This window comes from Sander vitreus, chromosome 15, assembly GCF_031162955.1.
Source record: "Sander vitreus isolate 19-12246 chromosome 15, sanVit1, whole genome shotgun sequence".
Lineage (NCBI taxonomy): Eukaryota > Metazoa > Chordata > Actinopteri > Perciformes > Percidae > Sander > Sander vitreus.
In genome coordinates this window covers 15106670-15132363 of record NC_135869.1, presented here as the reverse complement: position 1 = coordinate 15132363, position 25694 = coordinate 15106670, and the positions used below count along the sequence as shown (strand labels likewise).

Genomic DNA, 25694 nt, shown 5'->3' with positions numbered 1-25694 from the left:
TCTAAAGTAGCCTACAGTACATATCACAATGTTAAGCTATCAGCTATGTAAAGAACAGGTAGAATAGCCAGCATGGGGTTACCACCACATAATACCGGCCTGTATTGTCCTGCACAACATCACTACCAGGCGCAATGTCACTCTCTGTGATGATGTTCTCTCAGAATGAGGGACTGACTGGACGTGCAATGCGGGATGGAATTGTTAGAAACTACTTTTGACTGGTTCATCTATGATGGTTGTGTCATTGTTGATAATTAATATACAGTGATGATTAATGACAGTGACAGTTAGAATAAATATATTATTTTTGTTTGATATTGACTGGGGGATTGTTTTATAGGGACAAACTCATATATTTATTTTACTTAACAGTTCTGAAAGGCTTAGTGTCTACTTTATCATTGAATCAAATCAGGTGCAAAATATTAATACTGTATTCTACATGATACGAATGTTGTTTTAATTTTAGAAATGTTACAGTTTTATTACATTTTGTTCTTGAAATCCACCCTGAATCCACCCTTATGCTGGGATCAGGATGATCCAGATTTAATGGATCAAAGGTATCCCAATCCTTTTGAACAACACATACTGACGGTTTGATCCAGATCAGGACCAAGATTGGACTATGTTATCTAATCCAATTTCAGAATCCTTTTTTTCTTTTGAACAACTAATTTGACAGATTTCATCCAATCTGAAAGCCGAAATCTGCTCAGATTACTTCTGAACAACTGAAAAAAAGGTCATAATGCATTGTTTAATTCTCCTTTCATTCTCTTGCCAGTCTCTTCTTCCTATTCCCTGAATGATGACAGTCATTCAAGTCACAGATGTAGCTTGTAATTTTTGGTCCCTCTGTCCTTTCAGTCTGGCTGCACCTCTTTATCTCATTTCTTTCTTTCACATCCATTCCATAAGTGGCCTCTCACCTTTGCTTTGCCAGCCTCTCAAAAGCTCTCTGGAGTCAAGGTTTAGTCACACCAGACACTGACCAGTATAAAGACTCAGGCCTTTTTCTCTTCTTTCTTAAACAAAAAAAAAGGCACTTATGAAACCTTTATTGCACAATTCAAATCCACTAATCAATCGAGCCTCTACACTAGGGGTGTCAAAACTAAAGCCTGTTGGCGATGTCACCTTAAGTTATATTTAGAATTCATATCATATTTGTCCTACTGACTATATAAAAATGCAGATCTTATTGTGAATGTGTCATTATCACAATTTAGACACACAGATTTTCTATGCCAAAGAGGTCACAGACACTAGAAAATCAAAATCAAAATCAAAAACCACATAGTGAATGCAGGAGATTCCAGACATGGTGGCAAAATGACTATATATTTCAAGCTAAAGTGTGTCTGTTTAATTTGCCAAACTGCAGGCAAAGTATGTGCATTTGAGTTCTTTTCAATAGTGTGTGATAAAAGCACCAATGCTGGTGAGTGAGGTTTAATACTGATTCAATCATCTACTATTTACTACAGATTCCAGTTTTTAGCACAAAGTGCTTCAAATTTACCCATTACAATAGTCTCTTAAATAAAAAGGCTCATGGCCGGGGACTATACACTTCTGTGGCTCCTGGGATGATTACTTTGGAAACCACTGACTTACAAATTTATAAACATCTATGACACATCAAAGGTAAATGCATTTTAAAATACAATTCAATAATTGCCAGCAAGACCACTCAGAACTGCATAGAGAAAAAGTCAGCATTACTAGGTTAATATTGTGTAATATATTCTAGTTAAAGGAATAGAGGAACTATAAATCCTAACCCTAACGCCCACCACCATCAAAAATGTTAATTATCTTTCTTCCTAAGTGTTAAAACGTGACGAAAGCGTTTTACTGCATGCGACTGACATATAAAAGAGAAAGCAATATCCCTACAATAAAAGACAGAAGCCAATAGCATTAAACCATTCTCAGTCAGGAGGGCAACATAACTGTAATGATTACAGCCCAAATAAAATTAGATGATGAAGCAGCCTTATATATCCCCAGAGGAATAACACCACAGTTTGCAGTATTCAAATGGCAGGAAAAAGACAATGTTGTCAGCCAAAATGAGCTCTTCTGCAGTGAAAGTACTGTTGGAGTAGTTAATAATTCATTTATCCATCGTCTAGTGAATTCAGATTGTGGAACGACATGATCTAAAGAAAAGTAAATCTGACAAAAAAGAAGCGTGTGTTGTTAAGGCCCTTCTAACAATTTGAACATCCTCCTTCAGCTTTCAGAAGTTTCTAAAGTTGTTGCTCCCTCACTAGTAGTCCTAAAACTGTCTTTGTTTGGGGAGCTGTAGTAGAAAAATATGTGACTTTGTTCAGCTGCTGAGGCCCAGTTGTGAAATATTTAAATAATGCTGAAGGGAGGGCAATTTTAGTGAATATGATGGCCTGTGTTGTGGTTTGTGAAGTCTCTTCATAAGTTATGAGAAAAGTCCATCACCAAACAAGGACTCTAGACTTTAGAATAAAACCTTGTCAAAGTGATATTATGTTACAATTCCTGTCTAAGAAAAGGAATTATCAAAATATTCCCCTAATCCCAAAGGCACAACATTATTTTTTATTACCAGTCTATTACAGTTCTATCCACATTTATTCACTCTACTACCCTAAATGTGGAGCAGGAGCCCTGGGCTATAGGTTGATAACACATAACCATTTTCATCACCTTGCAATGACACACATTTCTACCTGCTTACCTAAAATGCACAAACGCTTTATTCATTTTAGATTAAAGCGTTTTGTGGAATTGGGTTTTACATCTATGTAACATGAACTGCAACAATAACTAAATCATTTGCATGACATGTACCACTGTGCTTTAGCATTTTGCATGTTGCCCTTGAATGATCTAAAAACATAAAAGATGAACGTTACTTTCACTAAGCTACATAGAAAAACAAGTTTCCCAAAAAATGCTGCTCAAACGTCTGAAAATTTGATTGAAAGGTGCTTTGTGCTGGCAGTTTCCCTCAATAGTCAGTGTCCTGTTCTTCCACAAGAACAGATCACGGTACATTGTGGATGAAATGGTTAGGGGGCAGAATTGACCTGGATAAATTAGGCAGGAAGCTGACATGGAGTGAAACACTAGATTTTTGGGAACTTGTAAAGTGTGGTGAATGCACTCATTCTTCACCAAAGAAATGCTGTAATGCTAAAATATAGTTTAAGACACAATGCACAAAATTAGGAGCCATTTTAATATTTGCACATAGACCTTGCGATCAAGACAATTGCAAGTGGAAATTCAAACCCAGAAGCTGTCAGCAGTATGACATAAGTGCACATTAAAAGAGGAGAATGTGTTAGCTAACATGCCTAGTATGGCCAAGCCTAATTTAGCATTTGTTATGTGGATTTTAAAACCAAAATGAGCTTTGAGAAAAAGCATAACATTTCCTCAAGGAATGGGAAAAATAATAATTTCTTTGTCATATATTTGCGATATCTAGGTTTGGGGATTGCAAGAAATAAAAGAAATGAGAAGTAACGGCTCAACTGAAGGATAGTGCCACGTGTGTGTTTCTTATTCCAGTTTGATGAGTCCACTGATATGGTAGATGTGGCTGAGTTTTCAAACTTTCTATAATTTTACCATTAGTTATGCATTTTCAGTGTATGAGGACAAAAAGGGACACAAAAAAAGGACACAGCTAACACTTCCTTCCATTGAAAAGCCACAAAAGGGATAAAGTTAGTTTGAAGGGTCACAAAAAAGTCTTAAAAAGTGGCTATTTCGCACTCATTTGAAGAACTCATATAAAGCGCACCAACATGCTGGTCCACTCTCATGTGCAGTGGCTGAGTAAAAAATATGTTTGGGTGTGATTTAGGGAGCCGTTTCCTGATATCAAGGAGTGATTCAAGATTTCTAAACATACAAAATATGCACAGCTAGAAGACAAGCAGTCACTCCTGGATTTAGGGTTCATGACTATCTGATATGCAGAATGAGCATATTTATAAAATAAAAGAAGAGAAAATAGACAACATCAGGTCTGTGGCTACATTTTACATGCGACTCAAGCTACAACTGCTGCCAACTAAGCTGCAACACCAGGATTTGCTCTACTTTCAAACCATGTATTCAAAACTTCTGCATCATGGCAAATAGGCATACTAGCTTGACACCTCATATTACACAATGCCATATGTCATCAGGCTTTGACAGAAGCTTTACTGACTTTGCCTCAGCTGAGCCTGTTAATATGTATATATGCATTTCCTGTTTGGCCCAGATATATGACGATGCGGATGACACTTCCTCCAAAACTGGATCGCTCCTTCACTTGGACACAGCTGCACAGGGAAATGAAATACTCACCTTTCAAAATGGCACTCGGGTGAAGTGCAAGGCATCTATACACAGCACTATTAAAAAAAGCATCATCAACATAAGAATGGAGCCTTGTACTTATCAGCCTTTTTTTAGGGCAACCATTTTCTCACACAATGATATATATAAAAAAAGAAACTGAATCGAAAAGTACAGAATAGACTAGAATAAATAAAAAAACACTATTTGTGTTCTTCAATTAAAATGATTGCTTGTCATGCTAAGGCCATGTGACATGATTAAATGAATGAGAGTCCTAAAAGAGGCTATGGATTTTCTATGTTTCTCCTGGGATTCATCAGCTGCATTTCTTTCTCTCTCTCTCTCTCTCTCTCTCTCTCAATGGAATCCAGGTCTCCTCCTTGATTCAAAGCCTGGCAGCTAATTCAGATGGACTTTGGTGTTTGTTTGAGTGCATGAAGTGCCTCTTACCTGTCCTCTTCCAGGCCTTAGAAGCAGATATTGTCTGGGTGAGTTCAAGGGTATTCACCAAAGTCAAACGTTTCATCCATGTTGGTGAATCTGCTGGGCACACCTTCACAGGACAGGACGATAGAGAAAAAAATGTGTTTCCATAGAGGTTGAATTAAGCTAAATAAGGAAAAAGATTTTCCTTTGACTGTCAACAAAATATGGTCACTATCCACTTAAAGAAAACATTTCACAGAGCCTTAATCAGGGTGTTTTATAGAATGGATAGAAAACACCTAATATACGCGTATATACTGTATATCCTACAAAATGGCTGAATTTTGAGTTTTTTTGTGATTGTTGCGGGCAAAAATCCTTTATTATGCAGCACGTTTTCTTAAAAAATGCGATGGAATATGCGGGATATTTATGTAATTTTATGCGATGAAATTGCGGGAACTTGCAAAAACTGCAGTTTCATCATGGCTTCATTGCGGGGTTTGCAGCTTTTCGATGGTGTTCACGTCGCGTAATTACGTCACTTCATAACGTTCCCATAGCAACAGGGGAAAATGGCTGCTCTTGTGTGAAGTAAACGCAACATTTTTCAACTTTCTGCTAAGATATATGTGACTTTTTTGCAACGAAAATGCGGGGATTATGAAATCATGCAAGCCCCGCATATTTTGCGCGGAAATCTGCAATTTATGCGACGAAAGTGAACTTATTTAACTGAAATTCAAAATGCCTAATTGGGTCATCAGCTGCAGTGATTTGCTCTGGTCACAATGATCACAACCAATTTAAGAAACAGTGGCTGAGTTCCTGCACATCCCAGTTATCGAGACAAAGCCGACGGATTCTCTCTCCTCCTAGAAAAGCAGCGAGTTGACTGGGAGCTCTGAGCATTATTAATAGCCACTGCAGGGGTGTCAGGGTCTTTGGCTGTCAAAGGGCTGAGCAGAAGGGTTCAGAGCAGCGCTGAACCACCATCACCTCGATGGGTGAAAGGACACTGGACAACCCTGTTTTAAATCAGTCTTTCTCAACCAAGACAGGTTTCTCTTTTTTAAATTAGTGTGAAGGTGAAACAGTCCAACAATCTGCCAGTGGATGGCAGTGTTGACTGAGCCTGCCATTCAATACAAAGTAAAGTCGGTGTATGTGAGACAAGAAAACATTCAAATTGAACCTGTCCAACTTACCTGCTCAACGTGATTGTGGAAGCTTGACTGTTCTCACTTTAAGCTGTAAAGACAAAGAAATCAACTTAAATCAATTAAGCGTCTCCACTTGGGTAATAGCAGATATAATGAGAAAAGAGCTCCATCCCTTAATAGGCCCCACACATCTCACTAAGACAGGGTTATGGTTAAACAAAGCAGGGAAAAGAAAATAACTTCCTTCAGCTGTCCCCTGTGGCTGTATGCACCACTATGAACCATGTTATGTGCAACAGATAAGACCACCAGGAGGGTCAAACATTATGCACATCCAGACGCCCAGTGCGCCAGCCCAGGAGGGGTAATCTGTTGCTTTATGGTTTTGTCAACTAAGGACCTAGTTCATCCCGACGTTCAGTTTGCTGCATACAGCTTGTGGCTTTTATTTTCTTATCTGATATTCACTTAGTGACTTACTGTGGTGTTTGGCTGCCTATCCTTAAAATACATAGGTAATACCTCAATGGATCTTTTTAATAATGGTTTATCTCAGTCATGAGACTCATGTCTGACAAGGCTAACTGGAAAAGTTGTATGGTTTCAAAGGAGAATCAGCTCTGATCGTAAACTGCACTTGGATAGCAGCCTAGACAAACACTCAAAACAAACAAAATAAAGGTGATAATGTCTGAGTGATGAAAGCCTACTTTTAATAGGTCAACTGACAAATTTTAACATCCACCCATTTGCTTGTTTGTTTGTTAGCATTATATGTCATACACTTGTTGCAGGGTTATTATTATTATGCTTTATGTATTTGTCACGTGCTTTACCTGGCTGTGAGACCAATTTCCTTGGCGAATAACGATAACATGTCTTTCAACACAAAAGAGATGCAGTAGGTGATTAAAAACTGCAGTGGGTAGAATGCAAAAAAATGCCAGAATTCGAGTGAGAACTCTTCCTCTCCTGCTCTACAGGCAATGCATGCGCACAGCCAATAGGAACGCTCTCTCTCTCTGAAATGACATGTGACTGTCCACAGTCTTCCGTCACGGCTAGATTATCTAAAGCCTGAAAACAGAGCTAAGACGAGACGCAAAAGTCTCATTTTCTCTCACAACACTTGAATTACCATATGCTGAAAGAATAATATGGATTTGTTTGCCCAACAATGCCATAAATAAATTGCATACTACAGGTTTAATCACACCTAACAGCAGCAACCGCATTAATCTGGAGACCCATTATGTACAGTTTATGTTTTAATGGATTCTAAAAGTTTGTACTAGGCTTCCTTGGCATTTACTGTCAATAGTTCTCTTGACAATTGCAGAGCAGTAGAGCGAAGGAGACGTCATGATGGGTTTTTACACTGATCAGCACGCCTCCATCCAATTTAGATTGACATCATGCCTTTAAGGCCTGTTCTTCACTGCTGAGGAAGCACAAATGTATCCAGAATTATTTGAGAAAATTATCCATCCAGAAGCAAGGCTCAGCCAAGTCAAACATTTACAGGCACAGCAGCAGGCTCTGCTGCTCACTATTAAGACTCTTCTCCTCCACTCAGGGAGCCAACAGCAACTGACAAACCTGGAAGCCTTTGTGTCTGATTGAGTGCCAGGGAATGAGCCAATTAGAGGTGTTTGTCAGAGGAGCAACAATCATGAAATAACTCACTATGGCAGCCATTCGGTATGACAATTGTTTGACGGAAGCAGCAGTAAAAACTGCTGTGTTTTATTTCCCTATTCGTTAAATTATTTTATATTTTATATATCGGTATATGCATTGCCCAAAACATCAAGAAATATGAGAGCAGCAGCTCAACAATATTGAACTCAGAATATGATCTATGTTTAAAATCATCTGCTTATTACTGCTGGTTATACTCTCATTTAGCATTAAACAAAGTGATTCCTTTAGAAGGTAAAGAGCATACCAAGCTTCTGGGCCTAAATGGGACAACAGACCAGCAGTGCTCTCTACTGGCAAGAGAAATACAAATTAGAACGCATTAGTGTCCTCCATTTCCTCAGAATTTTGTACATCACAATTTTCTTCAGGAACAGTGAAATGGAGATTGACTGGTTGCAGTGGTTGGTAGGACATGTGCATATTAAAAAAGGTTTCAGTAAGGACACATTTTACTATACTATTTCACTATTCACATGCCATTAAAAATAAATATGATGTATGATGTATGTATTTATTTTTCATCATAAATGTGTTTAATCACAAAAATATTCAAATGAATGCTAATGGAATACAGAGGATATTTGAGAATCACTGTACTGTCCAAATTTATGCCACATTTATTATTGAATATAAATTAATTTAATTAAACATGACTTACGCAGCTACAAATATAGAATTTTAGATTTAAACTTTAACACTGATGGGATCTATAACCATCACTTTTTATATAAAAACAAAGTAATTAGAAAGAGATTTCCAGTAAATCTAGTGAGTGTACCTTAGGCAACTACTGTACATGAGGTAAGGTTGCACGTATGCTGCCTACCGGATTACATTTTGCCTACTTATTCACTGGATTGGAGGATCGGATTTGAGTGACAGACATTACAAACTAACAGGATATGTTCAACATGATATATTTTCTTTAAATAGTGTTATGAATCCAGTGTTAGCAAGTCAAGCAATGAAATTCATGTGCAAGCACCCAGTGTTATCTGGATTTGGTTGTCCTTTAGAGCATGACCAGTTCATGGTTGTCTAAAAGAACCCAGATACCAAGAAAAAGGGTAAACAGAAAGTTAGTCATTGCAATCATAGATGTGATTAGGAAATGGACTAGTGGAACTGACCTCATGCACTGCCAAATACGTGTATGAAACAGAAACGGCACTGTTTTTTATGAAGTCCCTTACATACAGCTGTCATTGTGCAGAAAGGTGCGTACAGTTGGTTTTATCAAAATGTAACAAATATGTATGGCAGGGGAATGGTTAAATCTCCAACAATATTTAATAGGAGGTATACACTTCCAAGTTCGAGGTAACAAGTGAAATACAATTTTGCCTCAGATGCACTTGTTAAAAGGTAAAGAAAAGAGAAGAAAACAGAAAAAGTCTTAAATTCAGTCAAAGGTCTAGTGCACTGGGTTCATCTAATCTCTTTACCTGTCTCAGTTAAAATCTATAGCAAATGCACTCAGTGACACAACCCTGACTTTAGTAAACACCAAAGGCCACTTATCACATATGTCAAGAACAATTGAGGTACACATACATGCACATATTATTCTTAGAATCTTCATTAAGTATGGTTAACACCTTACTGAGGCAATGGAAAGTATATTCTCATTTTACAGACTTTATAACAGTACAACGATTAAGGACATGGTATCATTGCATTAAAATGATCAAAGTTGATGTTGGTGGAAAACAAAATAGGAACCTCTGGAAAAAAAACGTCAGTACATGAAAAATGACTAACAACATTCAGCACAAGTCTAATGGACATTAATGGGTTAATTGTACAGCCGACTTTAAAAAGGCTCTGGGGGGCTTGGCAGACATTTCATTCAGCATACAAACAATTGCACAAGGTTCAGTCATTGTCAGTGTCAGTATCAGTGTTTCACAGCCTGTCCGCCAAGACCTCTCATATTTAAGGTAAGCAATATAGTATAGGCCTTACAGCATTAAAACATTTATAATTTAAACTGTTAAATTTATTTCTGTTGTGAATTTACTGAGTATTTATATTTTGATGTTTATATTCTATCCACAGCGGTTAGTATGCAAACCATTGTGCTGTTGGTGTTGTGGGTACTGGGAACATCACTGGTGTTGCCAGACCCTGACACAGCTGGAGAGAAAGTGGCCGAAGAGCCTATTCCATGTTCTAAGGGATGCACCTGTCTGCATGATGACTACAGCTTGGAGCTTAACATGTACTGCAGTGCTCGTAACCTTACGCAAGTCCCCTCTGACATGCCCCCATCCACTCATTCTCTATGGCTGGATGGCAACCTGTTCACCTCCATCCCAGCGGCGTCTTTTAAGGATCTTTCTAACCTGGATTTTTTGAATCTGCAGAGTGGCGAGGTGGTGACACTTGACCCTCAGGCTTTCAAAGGACTTAGGTCGCTAGCACACATTCACCTTGAGCGAAATCACATCCGGGTGTTACCAGCTACAATCTTCCTCAATACACCTAACCTTGCTTCAGTTAGTCTGCATAACAACCAACTAACTCGTATTGAAGAAAGACTGTTTGCAGGACTCTCACACATGTGGCTTCTCAACCTAGGGTGGAACTCATTAGCAGTTTTACCTGAGACAGTTTTCCATGACCTGCACGGTCTACGGGAGCTCGTTCTAGCAGGGAATAGACTCGCGTACTTGCAGCCACAGCTTTTCCAAAATCTTGCTGAGCTTAAAGAGTTAGATCTGACTGGAAATCACATCAAGGTCATCAAAGCTAATGTGTTTGTTAAACTCACTAAACTGCAAAAGCTTTACCTGGCCCAGAATCAGATCGTGACAGTGGTACCCAGGGCCTTCTTTGGCATGAAGTCACTAAGATGGATGGATCTCACAAACAACAGACTGACTTCTCTCCATGACGACACGTTTTTGGGCCTGCACAGTCTTCATGTACTGCGTCTTTCCAACAACTCAATCACTGGAATTAGGCCCAGGACTTTCCGTGATCTGCAGTATTTAGAAGAGCTACGACTCAGCTACAACAGAATCCGAGCGCTGGGGGAAAGGATCTTTGAAGGGCTTGGTCACCTGGAGGTCCTAGAGCTGGAGCACAACCAAGTGCAGGAGGCACAAGTTGGTAGTTTCACTGGGCTCTCTCATGTGGCTGTCATTAACCTGTCTGGAAGCTGCTTCCAAAGTCTGCCAGACCAAATGTTCAAAGGTCTGTCAAAGCTTCACAGCCTTCATCTGGACAGAGGTTGCCTAGCAAGGGTCACAACTCAAGCTTTCATTGGACTTTCTGGTTTACGGAGGCTTTTCTTGCAGCACAACAACATCTCTGTGGTGGAACGCCAGAGCTTTGTGGACCTCGTGGGCCTATTGGGATTGGACTTGAGTTTCAACAAGTTGGAGGTTTTCACAACCCATACATTCACCGGCCTAAAGAATTTGGAGTACTTGCTGTTGTCCAACAATGAATGTCGAGATTTTTTGCAGAATGGCACAAAGCAACTACTCCCAAAGCTGCGCTATCTGGACCTGAGAGCTAATACTTTGACAAGCATGGTTCCTGATTTTCCAGAGAGTATGGAAAAACTTTTGCTGTCTGGGAACCGGTGGAAATGTGATTGCAGTGCCCTCCCACTCAGAAATTACAGCTTGAGGAATCCGTTGGTGATACCTCGGCAAGTGGAGACTCACGCAGAAGGTGAAGAGCCTGACACAACTATCACCATATACAACAACATTACATGCACCAGCCCACCACGTCTAGCTGGTCAGGACCTGCGGGATATTGACAGTGAGCACTTCCAAAGCTGCTAGACAAACATGCACAGATCTGTTTAGAAAAGTGGTTGGTGTTATCTGTAGTATTTAAAAAAAAAAGTGCATTAATTGAATTTCTGATTTCAATATTTTAATTGTAATACTAATACATGATTCAGGCTCTTACATATAACACAACATGCATAACATTTACTATCTACAAATAAATGGTTGTCATGTGTTGCCTTTAGATAAAATCGTTCAAAAATATTTAAGGAATGCTATGAATTTCTTTAAATGAAAAGACAAACCAACAATGTATTTTGCTTTAACTTTTCAGTTATAAGTTAATAGTTAATGTCTAATTGTGGGAAAATGCAACTACATTTGGTAAATTGTCACCTCTCTCAAGAAAAGGGAGAATTTTATGTTATTTCCCTTAATTCACTTCAAATGCTTTGAAATAATTTGGTTTATATTGGCATTGGAGAGTAAAATGGATTGTATAGACCTGAGTTCTACCACTTTGGGATCAGGTTACCAGGGGATGTTGCTTGACATGGAAACATGTTTGCAAGAGTTATAAAACAAAATAGATAGCTTTAAATGAGATGCATTTTGATGGATTTTTTTAAAATATTTAATACATTTTAATATATCTCGGACCTCTCTTTATGCTGTTGAACATGCCTTGGTAATTTGTGTCCTTTAGGACAATAAAAATGGAGATAGCGGGCTAAAAAAACTGAGTGCAACAAAACTGAAATGGCGTTTGATTAAATGTTAATTTTAACCCTATCCCAATTAAGTTAATCATTGAGTATGATGGTTGAACAAATAACGTTACAGTTCAGACACTAAAAGGTCTTCAAGATGTGTGCATTACTTGGTGTAACATTAGTAGTAAATGTCCGTTTGTCACTTTAAAAAACGTTGGGAAATTGCCTTAAAAGCGCAATAAATGTTTTAAAACGTGTGTGCCTTCACTTTCTTAATTTTTCCTCTCTCCATGTACCCACATAACTAGTTTAACACACCAGTTTAGCCAGTAACGCCACTGACCTAATGCATACGCAGCACATATATGTCTCACATGAATTAGCAGAAAGGCAAAGTTTGACAGATTGATAAAACAAATACAATGCCATGAAAATATGTAGGCCTACCTGGATAGAAACAGATGGCTCAAAAGATAGCACTATAGCTAGCTAGCCAGCTAGCTTGCCGAGAGCACTTAGCTAGCGTCATTTCTTTTAGCACTAGATAAATCAAATCGCCTTTCAATAAGCCAGACTACAATGTGCATATGGCATAAATATTTACTGATGTCTACTATATTTGTGCAGACCATAGACTGGTGCAGAGTGCAGACTCGTTACCTAAATCCAACATATAATGAAAAGTTAACGTTACACCAGAAGCCTGTAATGTAGGCTAATCGTCTGTTTAGGTGTCAAACATTTTCCTGTGTTTTTCTTATGCGGGTTAAGTTAGTTAGTTAGTTGCAATATTTCTGACAGCACCTGAAGGCAACATTGTTGACGAAGCACCATGGATGTATTAAGAGAACACACGTCCATGGAGAAGCTTTTCGTTGCCAATGGTAACCAGGAGTCACAAATAATGAACTGCGGCACATAAACGGTAACCTTAGCTACATAAAACACCTTTATTTTAGCGCTAGTAATGGACCTAAATCATTCGTCGTGTTGGGATTCGATTCTAGAGAAGGTGAAACCACATATACCGACAATCGACTTCGACTCTTCATCAGTATGTTTTTTTTTCTTCCTAAAAATGTGCTAACGTCTGCTAGCTAACTAACGCTAACTGACAAAAAACATTTGCTATAACTTCATTTACAACTGCAAATAACACCAAAAATAATGGTTCCTCTTAACGTTACAGTCTGAGAATGAAGAGATTGTCGCCATATATCAAAGACCAGCTGGTCTTTCCCTGAAGGTCCCTGAAGACTTTGACATTTTTTCAATGGATGATGATGAACTAGAGGTTAGTTAATTACTGTATAGTTTCATGAGTGTTAATCGTAGTAATTTCAGGACCACCGAACAAACATGACTGGTAATCGTTGATATTTGTTTTGTGTGCATGCGTTTATAATCAGGAGCTGTTGAAACCTGTAGCTCAGACATGCTGGTCAGAAGAGAGTATGAAGTTGGATGATGATGAAATTGTGGAAGGCACTAAAGCAACTCTGTGGGGTACAAAACACTCAGAAGATGCTGAAGACGCAGCTTCTTGTGAGAGAGTTATTGTGGAGTTGAACAGAGCCAAGCTGGATGTCTCTGTAAAACCAAATGTGGACAGCACAAAATCTGATATGGGTTTTACTGTTCTCTCATTTGCGGTGAGTTTGGGAAAGTAAAAATGGTTAGGAATAATCTTATGGTTATGGTTAATGCAGTTAGATATTCTCTAGTTGTTATACCTTCTTGTAAAAAATACTGGTTTTGTTACACACTAACATTCAGAGGCTTGACCAGTGGGATTTGGATGATGTCCTCCAAAATCTGAAAGAGGACGGGCTGCCTTTGCGACGTGTGTCAGTTGAACCTTCAAAAACACATGCAGGTAAGTAAGTTTAACACGCACCCCTGTAGCTATAGCGAACAATTAAGGGTTTATGGATGATTATGGGGGGGTTATGTATTCCATTTACATTATGAATTTATTATCTTGTGGTATAAGTTCAACCCAATTTTTGTTCATAGATGGTGACAAGGACAGATCCCAGGGAAATATAATGGAGAGACTAGTTACTTTCTGTCAGAGCCAGTCATCTAAGTATCTGCCAGAGACTGTGAAAACACCAAACCACATCAGGTAAGAAAGCACTGCTCTGGTTTTGTGATCCAAATGTATAAGATTATGATAATAATCACCTGTTTCATGCAGACAGAATAATGTGTGCAACAAATCATCGGAGATGATGGAAGCAGAGCTGCAGCTGAGCAACCAGGAATGTCCCACTGTTTATATTGACCTGCGTTGCCCTGATCCTTCAATAAAACCACCAAGAACATCCCCAAATCTTACATCAGAGTCAAAGTCACCAGCCAAACTTAACACTCACCAGGAAACACCACATGCAAAGAAACCCAATCTCAAAGTGCATGCTGAATCACGGATGGGGGACAGGTAAATATATCCTGCATTAGAAACATTTGTCATGCTTCAGTCATGCACATTTTGTTTCAGTTCATAGTGTTTTTTTCTCTGCTTCCAGGGAAGTGACTGGCAAGAGTATGTTGCTTCAGAAAATCAGGGAGATGAATAGAAATGGGAATAAATATCCCAATACATATACAGATCCTCCCTATTCAGTGCCAGGAAATGAAGCAGAAGAACTGAAAGAGAAGTTACCCCAGCCTCTAGAGTATTTTAACCACGGCAATGCTTTTGTTAGTGACCAACAACAAGTTAAGCAGACATTACAACATGAACAACACCAGCAGATTTTCAAACAACTACAAATACATCGTCCACACAAATCTGTCAACCAGAAGCAGCCAGCTGCTGAAAGGACTGATGTTCTTTATGATTGTGTAAGTGACACAAACCTTCAAATTTACAGTACTTAAAAAAGAAAAGAAAAAAGACCTACACTTACAATGACTTGTTTTTTAGGAAGCATCTCATCTACAGTCAATCAGTACGCTACCAGCAAATATTGAAAGTAAGGGGTGTATGCTACTGACCGTCAACCTCTCCAGTCCTGGCATGGTTGAAGCAAAAGCTCATGGGAGGAAAAAACATCTGGATCCAGCTGCAACCAAATCAGACATCTACAACACTTTAGTGGCTTGGTTTTTGTCTTTGGTTAGTGAGCAGTGGCTTCTCTCTCCTAATGTGTGCCAACATTTGTCATTCACAAAGCTGAGTTTATGTTTCACCATGTAAGGGTCATATCCTTGTTCATTCGTGTGAATTAGGTTGGCCTAGACCCAGGCCATAATGAAGACGAGGTTGGTGCACAGGTCCCATTCTGGGTTGCAGGACTTCAGCAGCTGTGGACAGAGGGTGGACTTGCTTTGCATGTTTTAGCTGTGGCTCATCACTCTTATACACCAAGGGTGAATAGCAAAAAAAGCAACAACAACAAAAAAACACTCTGTAGGCTTTACAATGTCTGTGCTGACGCTGTTCTTCTTTTTGTTGGTTTTGTAGAAAAGGGATATAGACATCCATGCACCTTTCTATAACCATGTCTGCAAGTTCCTCTCTGAGACCTCACTCACTGTAATCGCCCACTGGCTACCTCAGCTCAAAAGCTTGCTGGACCAACAAGCCTATGCCTCACCCATCCATCTGCCCTCTTCCTGTTTAAATGGTTTCATCTCCACTACCTCCAACAAAAAGGTGGTTTGCTTCAGAGAGTGTGATTTCATATACGTTTTTAAGCACTGATTTTGCATTCTGTTGACTGTATTCTGTTCCCTTGGCTTTGTATTTCAGGTTATAGATAGGATATTTGGTCTCAGTCCAGGGTTTTACTGGCAGACTGTGGAGACTCAGGAGCGTGTTTGTGTTTTGGGGAGAGAGACCACACAAGAGCTGCACACGGAGGTGAGCATGTTGTCCTTGAAAATTGTGTGCCTTTTCAGAGGCAAAGCAGTAAAAGTGGAATAACTGATTCCTCACCTCGTTTTTGTTGCAGGTATCAGTTGCTCTGGGATGCAAAGCTTTCCTCCTACATCCCCTCAAAACACACTACACCCTCCAGCTTATTCTCGACTCAGGACTCGATGTGTGTGGTCTGCGGCTCCTTTATCCACCACAGGGGTCCCTGAGTGACAGTGCTGGTAGGACATAACTAAAGCCACCTGGTCATAAAATACTTAATAACTGTTCTTCTGGCTCATTGATCTGGTGTGCATCCTGGATCCAACTGTGGCCTTGGGCCTTTGTCAGTGTCCTTATTGAATAAAAACTCTCCCCCCTGATTTATAGGTGCTGTACCAGTTATCCAGAGAACTGATGAGACCTGCCAGCCTGTTCTTGCCCTTGCTGTTCGGGGCCTTCAAGCCCACACAGTGTTGAAAGATTTAACTAGTTCCTTAGATCCTCTGCTGCCCAGAAAGACAGATCCAACTTCTCTTAACCCTCTCCACTGCAGAGGTCAAGAACCTCCACTCTTCTACTCCACTCGACTGGCCAGTCAAGTCCACAGGGAGCTGTGCGTGTGGTTTTCAGGAAGACTTCCAGGAGGAAATACACAGAATCACAACAGGTGTGACAATGGGATATTCTTTACATCATGTATACGTTATTTTTTTTAAATTATTTCTCAATTTATCGTTAGACTTTTTTGACCAAATGTGGGATGGATTTGAAAAAATAAAGGGGGAATGGCCTTATCAGGGTTAGCTACGGTATTTCATTATTAACTGTGGATTGACTGAAATTGCTCTGAAATATTGTTTGTTTTTTCAAAAGAACTGTAAAGTTAAATCTTCATGTCCTAAGAAAAACTGACACCTTCCAATAAGCTAAATTTCACTAATATATAAGCAATTGAAAAAATACTGTGCAACTCTTACAATTGACATTTTTATAGTTTTGATTAAACCTGCTAAGTGACTTTTGCAGTCAGATCTTAGAGACTTAAGATATTCTATAACTGCGATCGCTTAAAGTCAAGAAGGTTTACTTAGTGCATACTAAAGCATAGTCCCTTTATTACTGTGGCACTGTTTTTTGTTCTATTAGTGTTATAATCAGTCACCCTCTCTTTTGTTTGCAGAGTTGCACCTTCAGATGACAGAGTCGGAGGCAGCCTGTTCAATTTCAGAAGATCACCTTCCTTTCTGTGTGCTACAACAAAAGGTACCGCAAAACTGAACAAGGAGCCAAAACTGTCACAAGGGGGAAAACTGGCTTCTCTCTACATTTCATTTTCAACTTTCGTCTTTGCTGTCCTGAGGGAAATTTTGTTTGCAGCAAGGACCAAAGATTATTATTTGAGTGGGGCCACTAATCCTTCTCTCACCCCGCATAGCTGACTTACTCCTCGTGGTGTCGCCTGCTGTGCCTCCATGTTGCTACAGCCATGTGCTGGCTGTTTGTGAACGCAGAGGCTTCAGTCTGCGAGGGCTGCGGAGCCTGCAGCTTCAGAGCAATAAAGCTGCAGTCATTGGACTCTCCAACCAGCAGGTAGAACTGCAAGATATGAGTTGTGTGTAGAATAGAAAGACATTAGTTTATTGAACCTAATAACAAAAGTCAATTATTGATCAAATATTTGATATTATATACTATTTGCTTTGTAGGGAATTTTACTATTTACTGGATACATATGTAGAGGTGGAAAGGAGAATGAATTTTGGTTATAAGACATTGGAGCTGGTGTTGATATCCAGGAATTACATTAAAAAAGACATTTCTGTCATAATGGAACATTTGGCTGTAATTGTCATCTTTGCAGGAAATGCACCTCTAACTTTGGGCCAATTTCCAAGCTGTTTGGGTCTAGGGAAACACAAATTTCTCCTCTCCTGTATTTTCTTTTATCAGTCTTGACACCTGTGTATGTTTTCTTTAGGCCCTTGTGTTCTGTAGTCCACATTCTGTGAGCCAGGATCAGGGTCTGCTGGAGCTGCCCTCTCACTGTCTGTTGTTGTTACTGAGGAGAGAGAATGCAGTGCACCACAGTGTTAGTCTGCCAGCAGGTCTGAATTCCATCTCGAATTATATCTACACCAGAATTTATTTCTATAAATTATATCAAAAATAAACATTCTGGTGCAATAATGTGAAAAGTCTGCATTACAAAGTTTCTTTGACAATGAAATAACTTTGCAGTTTTACATTGTTACATTGTTTCAGCCCTAATGAGAGAATTTAAGGCACAAAAGCTTCTGGGTTGCATCCACTCCAGACTTGATGGTGTTAACACAGTAGAGCCAAGCTTCTGCTTCCACACTGTGCCTTACAGCAGTAACCTGTTCCATAGCTTTGGTAAGCACCGTGTGTTCAGTGTCAGTAAAGTAGCCGATGCTCCTCTGCTCTTTCCCTTTACGTTTCTTCTGTATATTTTCTTTTTAGTTAAGTGTATGCGGGCAGTGCCAGATCCTTCCAGGGTGATCCTGTCCCATAAGAAGTGTTCATTCAACTCTGACATGGAACAGGTGGCAATTTTGACCTTGTGTGGGAAGTACATGAGCCAAGGCCTGAACCTCCTACACAGAGTGCTGGCAGAAGGGCCACAAGGTGGGTGAAGTTCAACTGCATTTGTGAAAGCACAGCCTGTCTTTGGTTTTGGAACTGGAAGTGGCAGTAAACAAACAGAAACAAAATACACTGTCAAATACACATAGCACTTAATTAAATGAATGAACAGATTAGTGAGGATGTGAGTGAATATTGTTATCAGAATTCTCTCAACTTACCTCTCCTTTTTTTTAAATTTTTTTTATTGATATTGAAGGTGATGTCCGACATGCAGGATTCAAGCTGCTTGGCCTGAAGTGGCTGCCTGCATTGACTCGACTTCAGGCTCAGGAACTGAGTCCATACGAGGTGGGAGAGCAGCTCTGTAAAGACAGCCTGGAGAATCTGATGTCCTCTCCTGCCCTAGTGTGTGCTCTTAGACGGGTGGATGTTTTTTCTTCACTGAGGAAGCTTCTACCACGCGACTACCCCGGTAACCTCAGTGTCCTGATGTCACCCACACCTGAAGTGGCTTTCAGACAAGCCTCCCTCTTCTTCTTTGAGCATGAGATGATTCCTGGTAAGTGTGTTGAATACTGTACTGTACTGCTGTATACAACTTGCAATTAGATACCAAGTCTAAAATCAATTCTCTTAAGGGATGCTACAGTTTGAAGTATTGAAGCCTATCACAACATTTAAGGAGAAATAAGAGGATAGTCTTGTGTGTATACGCCGGGAAAAGGCTCATCAACCCACTTCTATCCTCTACAGACCACAGCGTACTCCCAGTTCTGAAGTTTCCGCCCCAAAAATGCAGTATAAAAGGTTTGTCTTGAATAGCATCCTAACAAGTAGATTTCTAACATCTACAGAGCACATCACAATTGCAGTTTTATATTCTAATTTGCCAGAGGAGCATTTTTTTATTCTATAAAAGAAGAGAAATTAAACTGATAAACTCTCTTTGACTCTGCGCGCACACAGTTTTCTGGCTCATAAGCTCAAGACAGCACATACAGTATAGAAGATCTGTATGTCTTCACATCACAAAACATAATACATTCTCAATATGAATCTGAGGCACTAATATATTTTGTTGAGCTTGTGCTTGTATATAATAGTGGCAAACTGTATTATCATATTAATGTTTCACTGTGGTCGAAGTTAGACTTTCTGTGCATTGTTGATGTGATCATCAAAAGAGAAATCTTTTGGTTAGAGAGTTGTGTTTTATAATGTGTCAGTGCATATAATATTGAACATTCAACTTTCTGTTCAGGTCCACAGATGCTGCTCACTGTGTGCCTGTTCAAGCCAGGAATCTGGACTCACTCTCTGGCTAAAATAGGCCACAAACTCCAGCTGACTGGCCTCACATTGGTGGGCCTGCATGTAGTGAGCCTGGACAAAAGCAATGCTACCTCACTACTACCTGCAGAAAGTGTAACCGATAATGATTATCTGTCTGAAAAATAAGCTTTCCTTTCATGCAAAAACCTAAGCCTTGATCATTCATACAGTGTTAACTGTTGTGTGCAGGATCCCACAGACTTGGAGGCCCATGTAGAGTACTTGTGCTCGGGCTCCTCACTAGCTCTCTGCCTCCAGGGGGAGAATGCTGTGAGGAGGCTGCTGGATGTGCTGAGCCAAGATGACTCATCCCTGTGGACATATTATGGTATGGCTCATTTATCCAGTGGCATCCATGGTTCTGTGCACTGTCCTGCATACTGGATACACATTCAAGAACTGAATTGCTATGTATACCACACTACTGGTGCATTATGTAGCACTTTGAATTGCCTTTGTGAATGAAATGTGCTATACAAATAAACTTGCCTTGCCTTTTTGTTTGTTTAAAATGTCTGTAACCAATGTCACATGAACAGCTTTTTCCCCTCCGCCACTAACCTTATTAACAAGGCCCCGAAACCACCCTGACACTCCACCTTCATGCCACTGTTCTGTCTCTGCTGTAATGCTCTTTATTTTTTATTTATATCTTTATTTATTCTTTATTTTTAACTTAATACATACTGTGTAGATATACTTATACTTATATTGTTTGTACCTATACTTATATTGTTTAATATTCAATCTAAAGAATGTGTGACGTGCACCAACAACACCAAAACAAATTCCTTGTATGTGTTAAAAAACATACTTTGCAATAAAACCCTTTCTGATTTTGATTCTGATTCTGATTATAGCATCAGGATCATATCAGAAAGCAATTCAGGATGTGAAGAGGCTTTTTCCAGAGGGGCTCTGCTGTACTGAGACCAGCACAATGAGACAGGAGCAGGTATGCATGTCACACACAGGACTCAGGACTTGGGTTGCACTTTTGACTGATTAAAGACAGACATCCTGTGTTTGTGCTTGGTTTCTCGTTTCAGATACTCAGCATGCGTTCAGACCTTTTAGCCTCTGTGGAGCGCAAACAGAGCTGCACACTGGCCCCTGTGGACCAGGACGGTCCGTCACCTTCGATGGTATCAGGAACAAATGGAGGTTTGGACTACTTTTCTGGTTTTATTTTGATAAACAGACAATTATATGTATCGATATTAACTATATTGATTGTTAAGAGCAATGCTGTAAACTGCAGAACTAGGCTATGCCCTGTATTCAGGTTGCATTAGTGGTGTACTCATGTATGCACGTTTTCCTGACTGTTAATCAGGAACAGTTGTCATTAATGAACTTACTTTAAAGTCAAAGCATTGAACATTACATGGTTCAATCATTTACTAAAGCAACATGGGTCCCTTCAAATTATTTAATCATTTATTGTGACTTTGGCAGGGACTCCTCTGGAATGGATGTTGAAATATGACTCGGTTCCAGATGACCTTTGTAAAGAAAATAAATGTCCTGTTTTGCTTGTTTATTGGTACCAGAGATACACGGTGCTGTCTGGCAGACAACTTGTCTGCTGATACCCTTAAATGCTTCACCTCTCAGCCAAGAGCCATCCCAGCTGGACATGCTTGAGCAGCTGCTGAGGTCAGGCTGCCATCTGGTGGCAGGGAGGATGAGCATACTGGATAATGAGCAGAGGAAACATATCGCTGACACACTGAAAATGTCATCGAGAAGAGATGAAAGGGTCAGAAGACTGTCTTTGAAATAAGTTGCTTTAGAGTTATCACTGTCTTATAAACAGAGCAATCAGCAGTTGATTTTCCCTGGTCTCATGTTTCCTTAAAAGATGGCTCATCTTTACACAACGGCACCCTGTCTCATCATGGCTCTACAAGGGAAAGCGATTGCGACATGCTTTAACATGATCCTTGGAAGGTATGGAAAAAGACAACTCAAACCTATTGTGCATACATGTAGAATATTTATATGTAAATAACTTTTTCTTTCATTGTTACGCTAGCATTTACAAGGTGAGGTCAGATCTCGAAAAAGTGGGGGAAATTATTATCTACCCAGAAAATCAAAAAGAGGTAAATTATGAATATAATTCATGTTTTTCTTTAAGGCCTTTATTTATTCTTAATAGATTAAAATAACATTAGCTGCTTTATGTGAACCACCAAGGTGTATTGATGTGTTAAGGAACACGCCGACTTATTGGGACTTTAGCTTATTCACCGTAACCCCCAGAGTTAGATAAGTCCATACATACGCTTCTCATCTCTGTGCGTGTCGTAACTCTGTCTGATGCCCCCACCGCTAGCCTAGCTTAGCACAGATCCTTGAGGTAACCGGCTCCATCTAGCCTACTGCTCACAATAAGTGACAAAATAACGCCAACATGTTCCTATTTACATGTTGTGATTTGTATAGTCACAGCGTGTACAAATAACAAGGTCACATGAGACACAGCCATCTTCTAACCATATATAAACTGGGAACTATATTCTCAGAAAGGCGAAGCAGTGCTACTTGGGCGGAGTGATTTGCTTGCAGCACCTGAGAAGCCCCGTGGTGAGGAGCAGAGAGTAGCAGTGCTTCGCCTTTCTGAGAATATAGTTCCCAGTTTGTATACGGTTAGAAGATGGCTGTGTCTCATGTGATCTTGTTATTTGTACACGCTGTGACTATACAAATTATAACATGTAAATAGGAAAATGTTGGCGTTATTTTTTCACTTATTGGGAGCAGTAGGCTAGATGGAGCCGGTTACCTCCAGGATCTGTGCTAACCAGGCTAGCGTTGGGGCCGTCAGACAGAGTTACGACACGCACAGAGATGAGAAGGGTATGTATGGACTTATCTAACTCTGGGGGTTACGGTGAATAAGCTAAAGTCCCAATAAGTCGGCGTGTTCCTTTAAGATGTGTTGTATTGTCATAAAATATTGTTTTATAGATCAACAAGTCCCCTTTGAATACATTTGTTGTGTTCTCCCCTCCAGGCCAAGCAGCTGATATGCTACCTATTTGACGCCTTGTCTCCTGAGAGCTGTCAAACCGTTGTGCCATAAAGTTTAAATGGATGCACTAGTACAAGCATGCCAAAGGTAATGCTACTTCTGTTGGCATTTTCATATAACTGTTCTGAAAAAATGTAATTTGTAATTTCAATTGTTCCGGAAAGACTTGTTTTGTATAATAAACCTATTTTCCCAAGTCATAAATAAATAATAAATGTTTTGTTCCCCCCTAAAAAAAAAAAATCACCTCCCCCCTCCTCTGGTGTCCACTTGACTTTTTAAGCCACAAATCAGTTGTTTTCTTAATTTTATTCTGTAAGTTGTGTTTGAGACCAAAAGTATTCACACATTTCAGATGAAAAATTATTTTAATTCTCAAGATGATAAAAAAATTATTTTGTGAACTCTGTAAACCATTGCATAACTGTAGTGTAACAATTTAACAAGTGTTAACAAACTAGTAATACACTACAGAAAATACACAATCCTCAATGTAGAAAAGAAAAATCTACTATTCTAAGACTTGCACCTATGTTTGTGTTCACAACACAAAAAATATCAATATACTGACAGAATAGTTTCTACGATTATCAGTAAAGAATTTCCTACATAGACAGAATTTGTCACAAAATAAGGGACATATAGTTTAATCTATAAATAATGTCTAAACCCACTGACATTTAGAAATTAATGCATGAAATGCAGTTTCCTCAGATTTAACACATTCTCTATTAAATCACTTTATTACCCTGAGAAAAATACATTTCTTTCCTTATATTTCCTCATTATGCTGACAAATAGACTTGAAAACTTGCATTTGTTTTAGTTCTAATACATTTTATTGAATAGCAGTTCACAGCTAGATGCTACATCAATATGAATTAACTGTGCTCCATAATATCCAGTGACCTATTCATTGAATATCTAATTTAGAACAATACATTCAATATTTCAGGGCTTCAATGTTAAAATAACACTTCTACTGAAATGTTCTAAAGTATATGGAACAAATGGTTCCACATTCAGATTTACTTTTAACAAAAGCTGTTGTACTAGTATTTACTTAATTTGAACAGCTCCATACATAATACATTACATGTACAAGATTGCATAAATCTTCAGGCTCCATTTTCAAAATATTAAAAACAAAAAGACAACACAACAACTAACAATAATGCAAAATAGAAACTATTTCAATGCAGAGCATAATGATACATCTATTACAGTTCATTTACAAGATTCTTTCTATTGGGTGCTTTTCCTAACAAACCATTTTTTGAGAGTTTCTGGTGCCAAATGACTAATTGAGATCAAAATTGTGTATTCAATGGTTAAGTATTGCTGTGTTTTTTTGTTTAATGGAATGGCAAATACAGACTGAGATAGATATTTATCAGTCAATTACAACCTTTACTTCCTCCTGTGGAACTGGTGAAGCAAATCTCATTAGATCAGCCTTTTTCCTTTCAGTTTGAGTGGCCTGAATCCAGAGGATCATTTACCAATCACATTGTGGTCCACAAAAATATTGTAAGGCACTGGAATTTTGATTCCAAATAAGAATGTTATATTTTGTCATCTGACTGAGAGCAAACACTGTCTTAGAGTCATATTCTCTTAATGATGATACCAATCAACATTATGTAGTTATTAAAAGGCACAGATGTACTTGAAATTGGTCCATTAGAGATCATTTTAACATATCTTAAGAAATGTAACCTGTGCTTTTCAAGTGAATGTTTCATTACTTTTTAGAAAACTTGAATTGGGACGAGTAGACCACTAGAGACTGACAACAAAGTACCATAACAACACCACCTCAGTTTTAATTATGTCTGTATCTGCCATTGATGTTTGTCACAATCATCTGTCCTGTCATTTTCCAAAACCAAAAACTAATTTGGACCACGGCTTTAAGAAATAGAAAACAAAGAGTCAGATAGAAAGAAAGCACCTTACAGTCATGGTAGGCCTATCATAACAGCATATAATGCATAACCACCAATTTCCAAAGTGATAGAGATTATGTAGTTAAAGTAAAATCAACAAACAAAAGTTTATATGGCCACTTTAGAAGCACAAATGTCATTCACCTTCGACATTCCTTTACTGTAGACAACACTTAAACTGAAACCTCACTTAAGGTCGGCATGTGCTAGCCAGTATTGCACAAACCTGCCATAAGCGTCAATGTATACTTAACAAAAAATCAAATATACAAATACACATTTTGTAAGGATCTGAACCATGCATTTTTGATCAATTCTGTAACTAATCACTATTAGCTAACTTTAGATAGAAAAAGATGCCATTAATTACCGTTAATGAACATTATCTATTTAAGGTACTAGGTGATTACTTTTTTTTTTTTTTAAATCAATTTAGATTTCTTACTGAAATAAAACAAATGATGAAATGTAGTACAAAAGAAATAACAACACTTCAGGTCTTTGGTAAAACTGGAAAAAATGGGCTCAAGTCCATTAATGTTGTAAGCAAAAGCCATCGAAATAGTCCTCTTGTTTACTCACTACGAGGATATATGTCCTACTAAATGAAATATTAAAGCAAAAATCCATCCAAAAACAGAACTCCTGCCACTCACAATGCTGTCTCAGTTTCATCTGGATGGCCTTTGTGTTCTGACCTGCCAGACCCGGCCCTGTTTACAACTACAGCCTGATCTGTCCAATACCTTAGAAATGATTTTAACTCTGTTCAAGGGTACATTTTCCCTTTGGAATA

The 25694-nt window shown here is 38.9% G+C and overlaps 2 protein-coding genes and 1 long non-coding RNA gene across 3 annotated transcripts; 2 read left to right on the top strand and 1 right to left on the bottom strand.

Annotated features, from left to right (window-relative positions):
* Nucleotides 1-3221: 3221 nt before the first annotated feature.
* LOC144530358 (uncharacterized) lies at nucleotides 3222-12828 on the bottom strand. The gene is made up of 3 exons (XR_013503100.1): nucleotides 12550-12828; nucleotides 5982-6024; nucleotides 3222-4900 (listed from the first exon to the last, which is right to left on the bottom strand). It is a non-coding gene; the product is annotated as an uncharacterized LOC144530358 (long non-coding RNA).
* Nucleotides 9707-11635, top strand: igfals (insulin-like growth factor binding protein, acid labile subunit). Its single transcript, XM_078269980.1, has one exon. The coding sequence runs from the start codon at nucleotides 9707-9709 to the stop codon at nucleotides 11438-11440; it is 1734 nt and encodes a 577-aa protein (XP_078126106.1). The 3' UTR covers nucleotides 11441-11635.
* A 547-nt stretch (nucleotides 12829-13375) lies between the features above and the next one.
* On the top strand, nucleotides 13376-22944 carry LOC144530030 (dynein axonemal assembly factor 8). The gene is made up of 26 exons (XM_078269432.1): nucleotides 13376-13396; nucleotides 13512-13754; nucleotides 13879-13978; nucleotides 14119-14230; nucleotides 14303-14545; nucleotides 14634-14952; nucleotides 15035-15226; nucleotides 15340-15480; nucleotides 15575-15766; nucleotides 15863-15973; nucleotides 16065-16209; nucleotides 16358-16637; nucleotides 17151-17233; nucleotides 17406-17560; nucleotides 17949-18075; nucleotides 18233-18364; nucleotides 18452-18616; nucleotides 18834-19136; nucleotides 19331-19384; nucleotides 19839-20002; nucleotides 20099-20237; nucleotides 20770-20864; nucleotides 20959-21073; nucleotides 21463-21671; nucleotides 21774-21862; nucleotides 22932-22944. Exons 1-26 carry the CDS (start codon nucleotides 13376-13378, stop codon nucleotides 22942-22944), a joined length of 3942 nt encoding a protein of 1313 aa, XP_078125558.1.
* Nucleotides 22945-25694: the final 2750 nt, after the last annotated feature.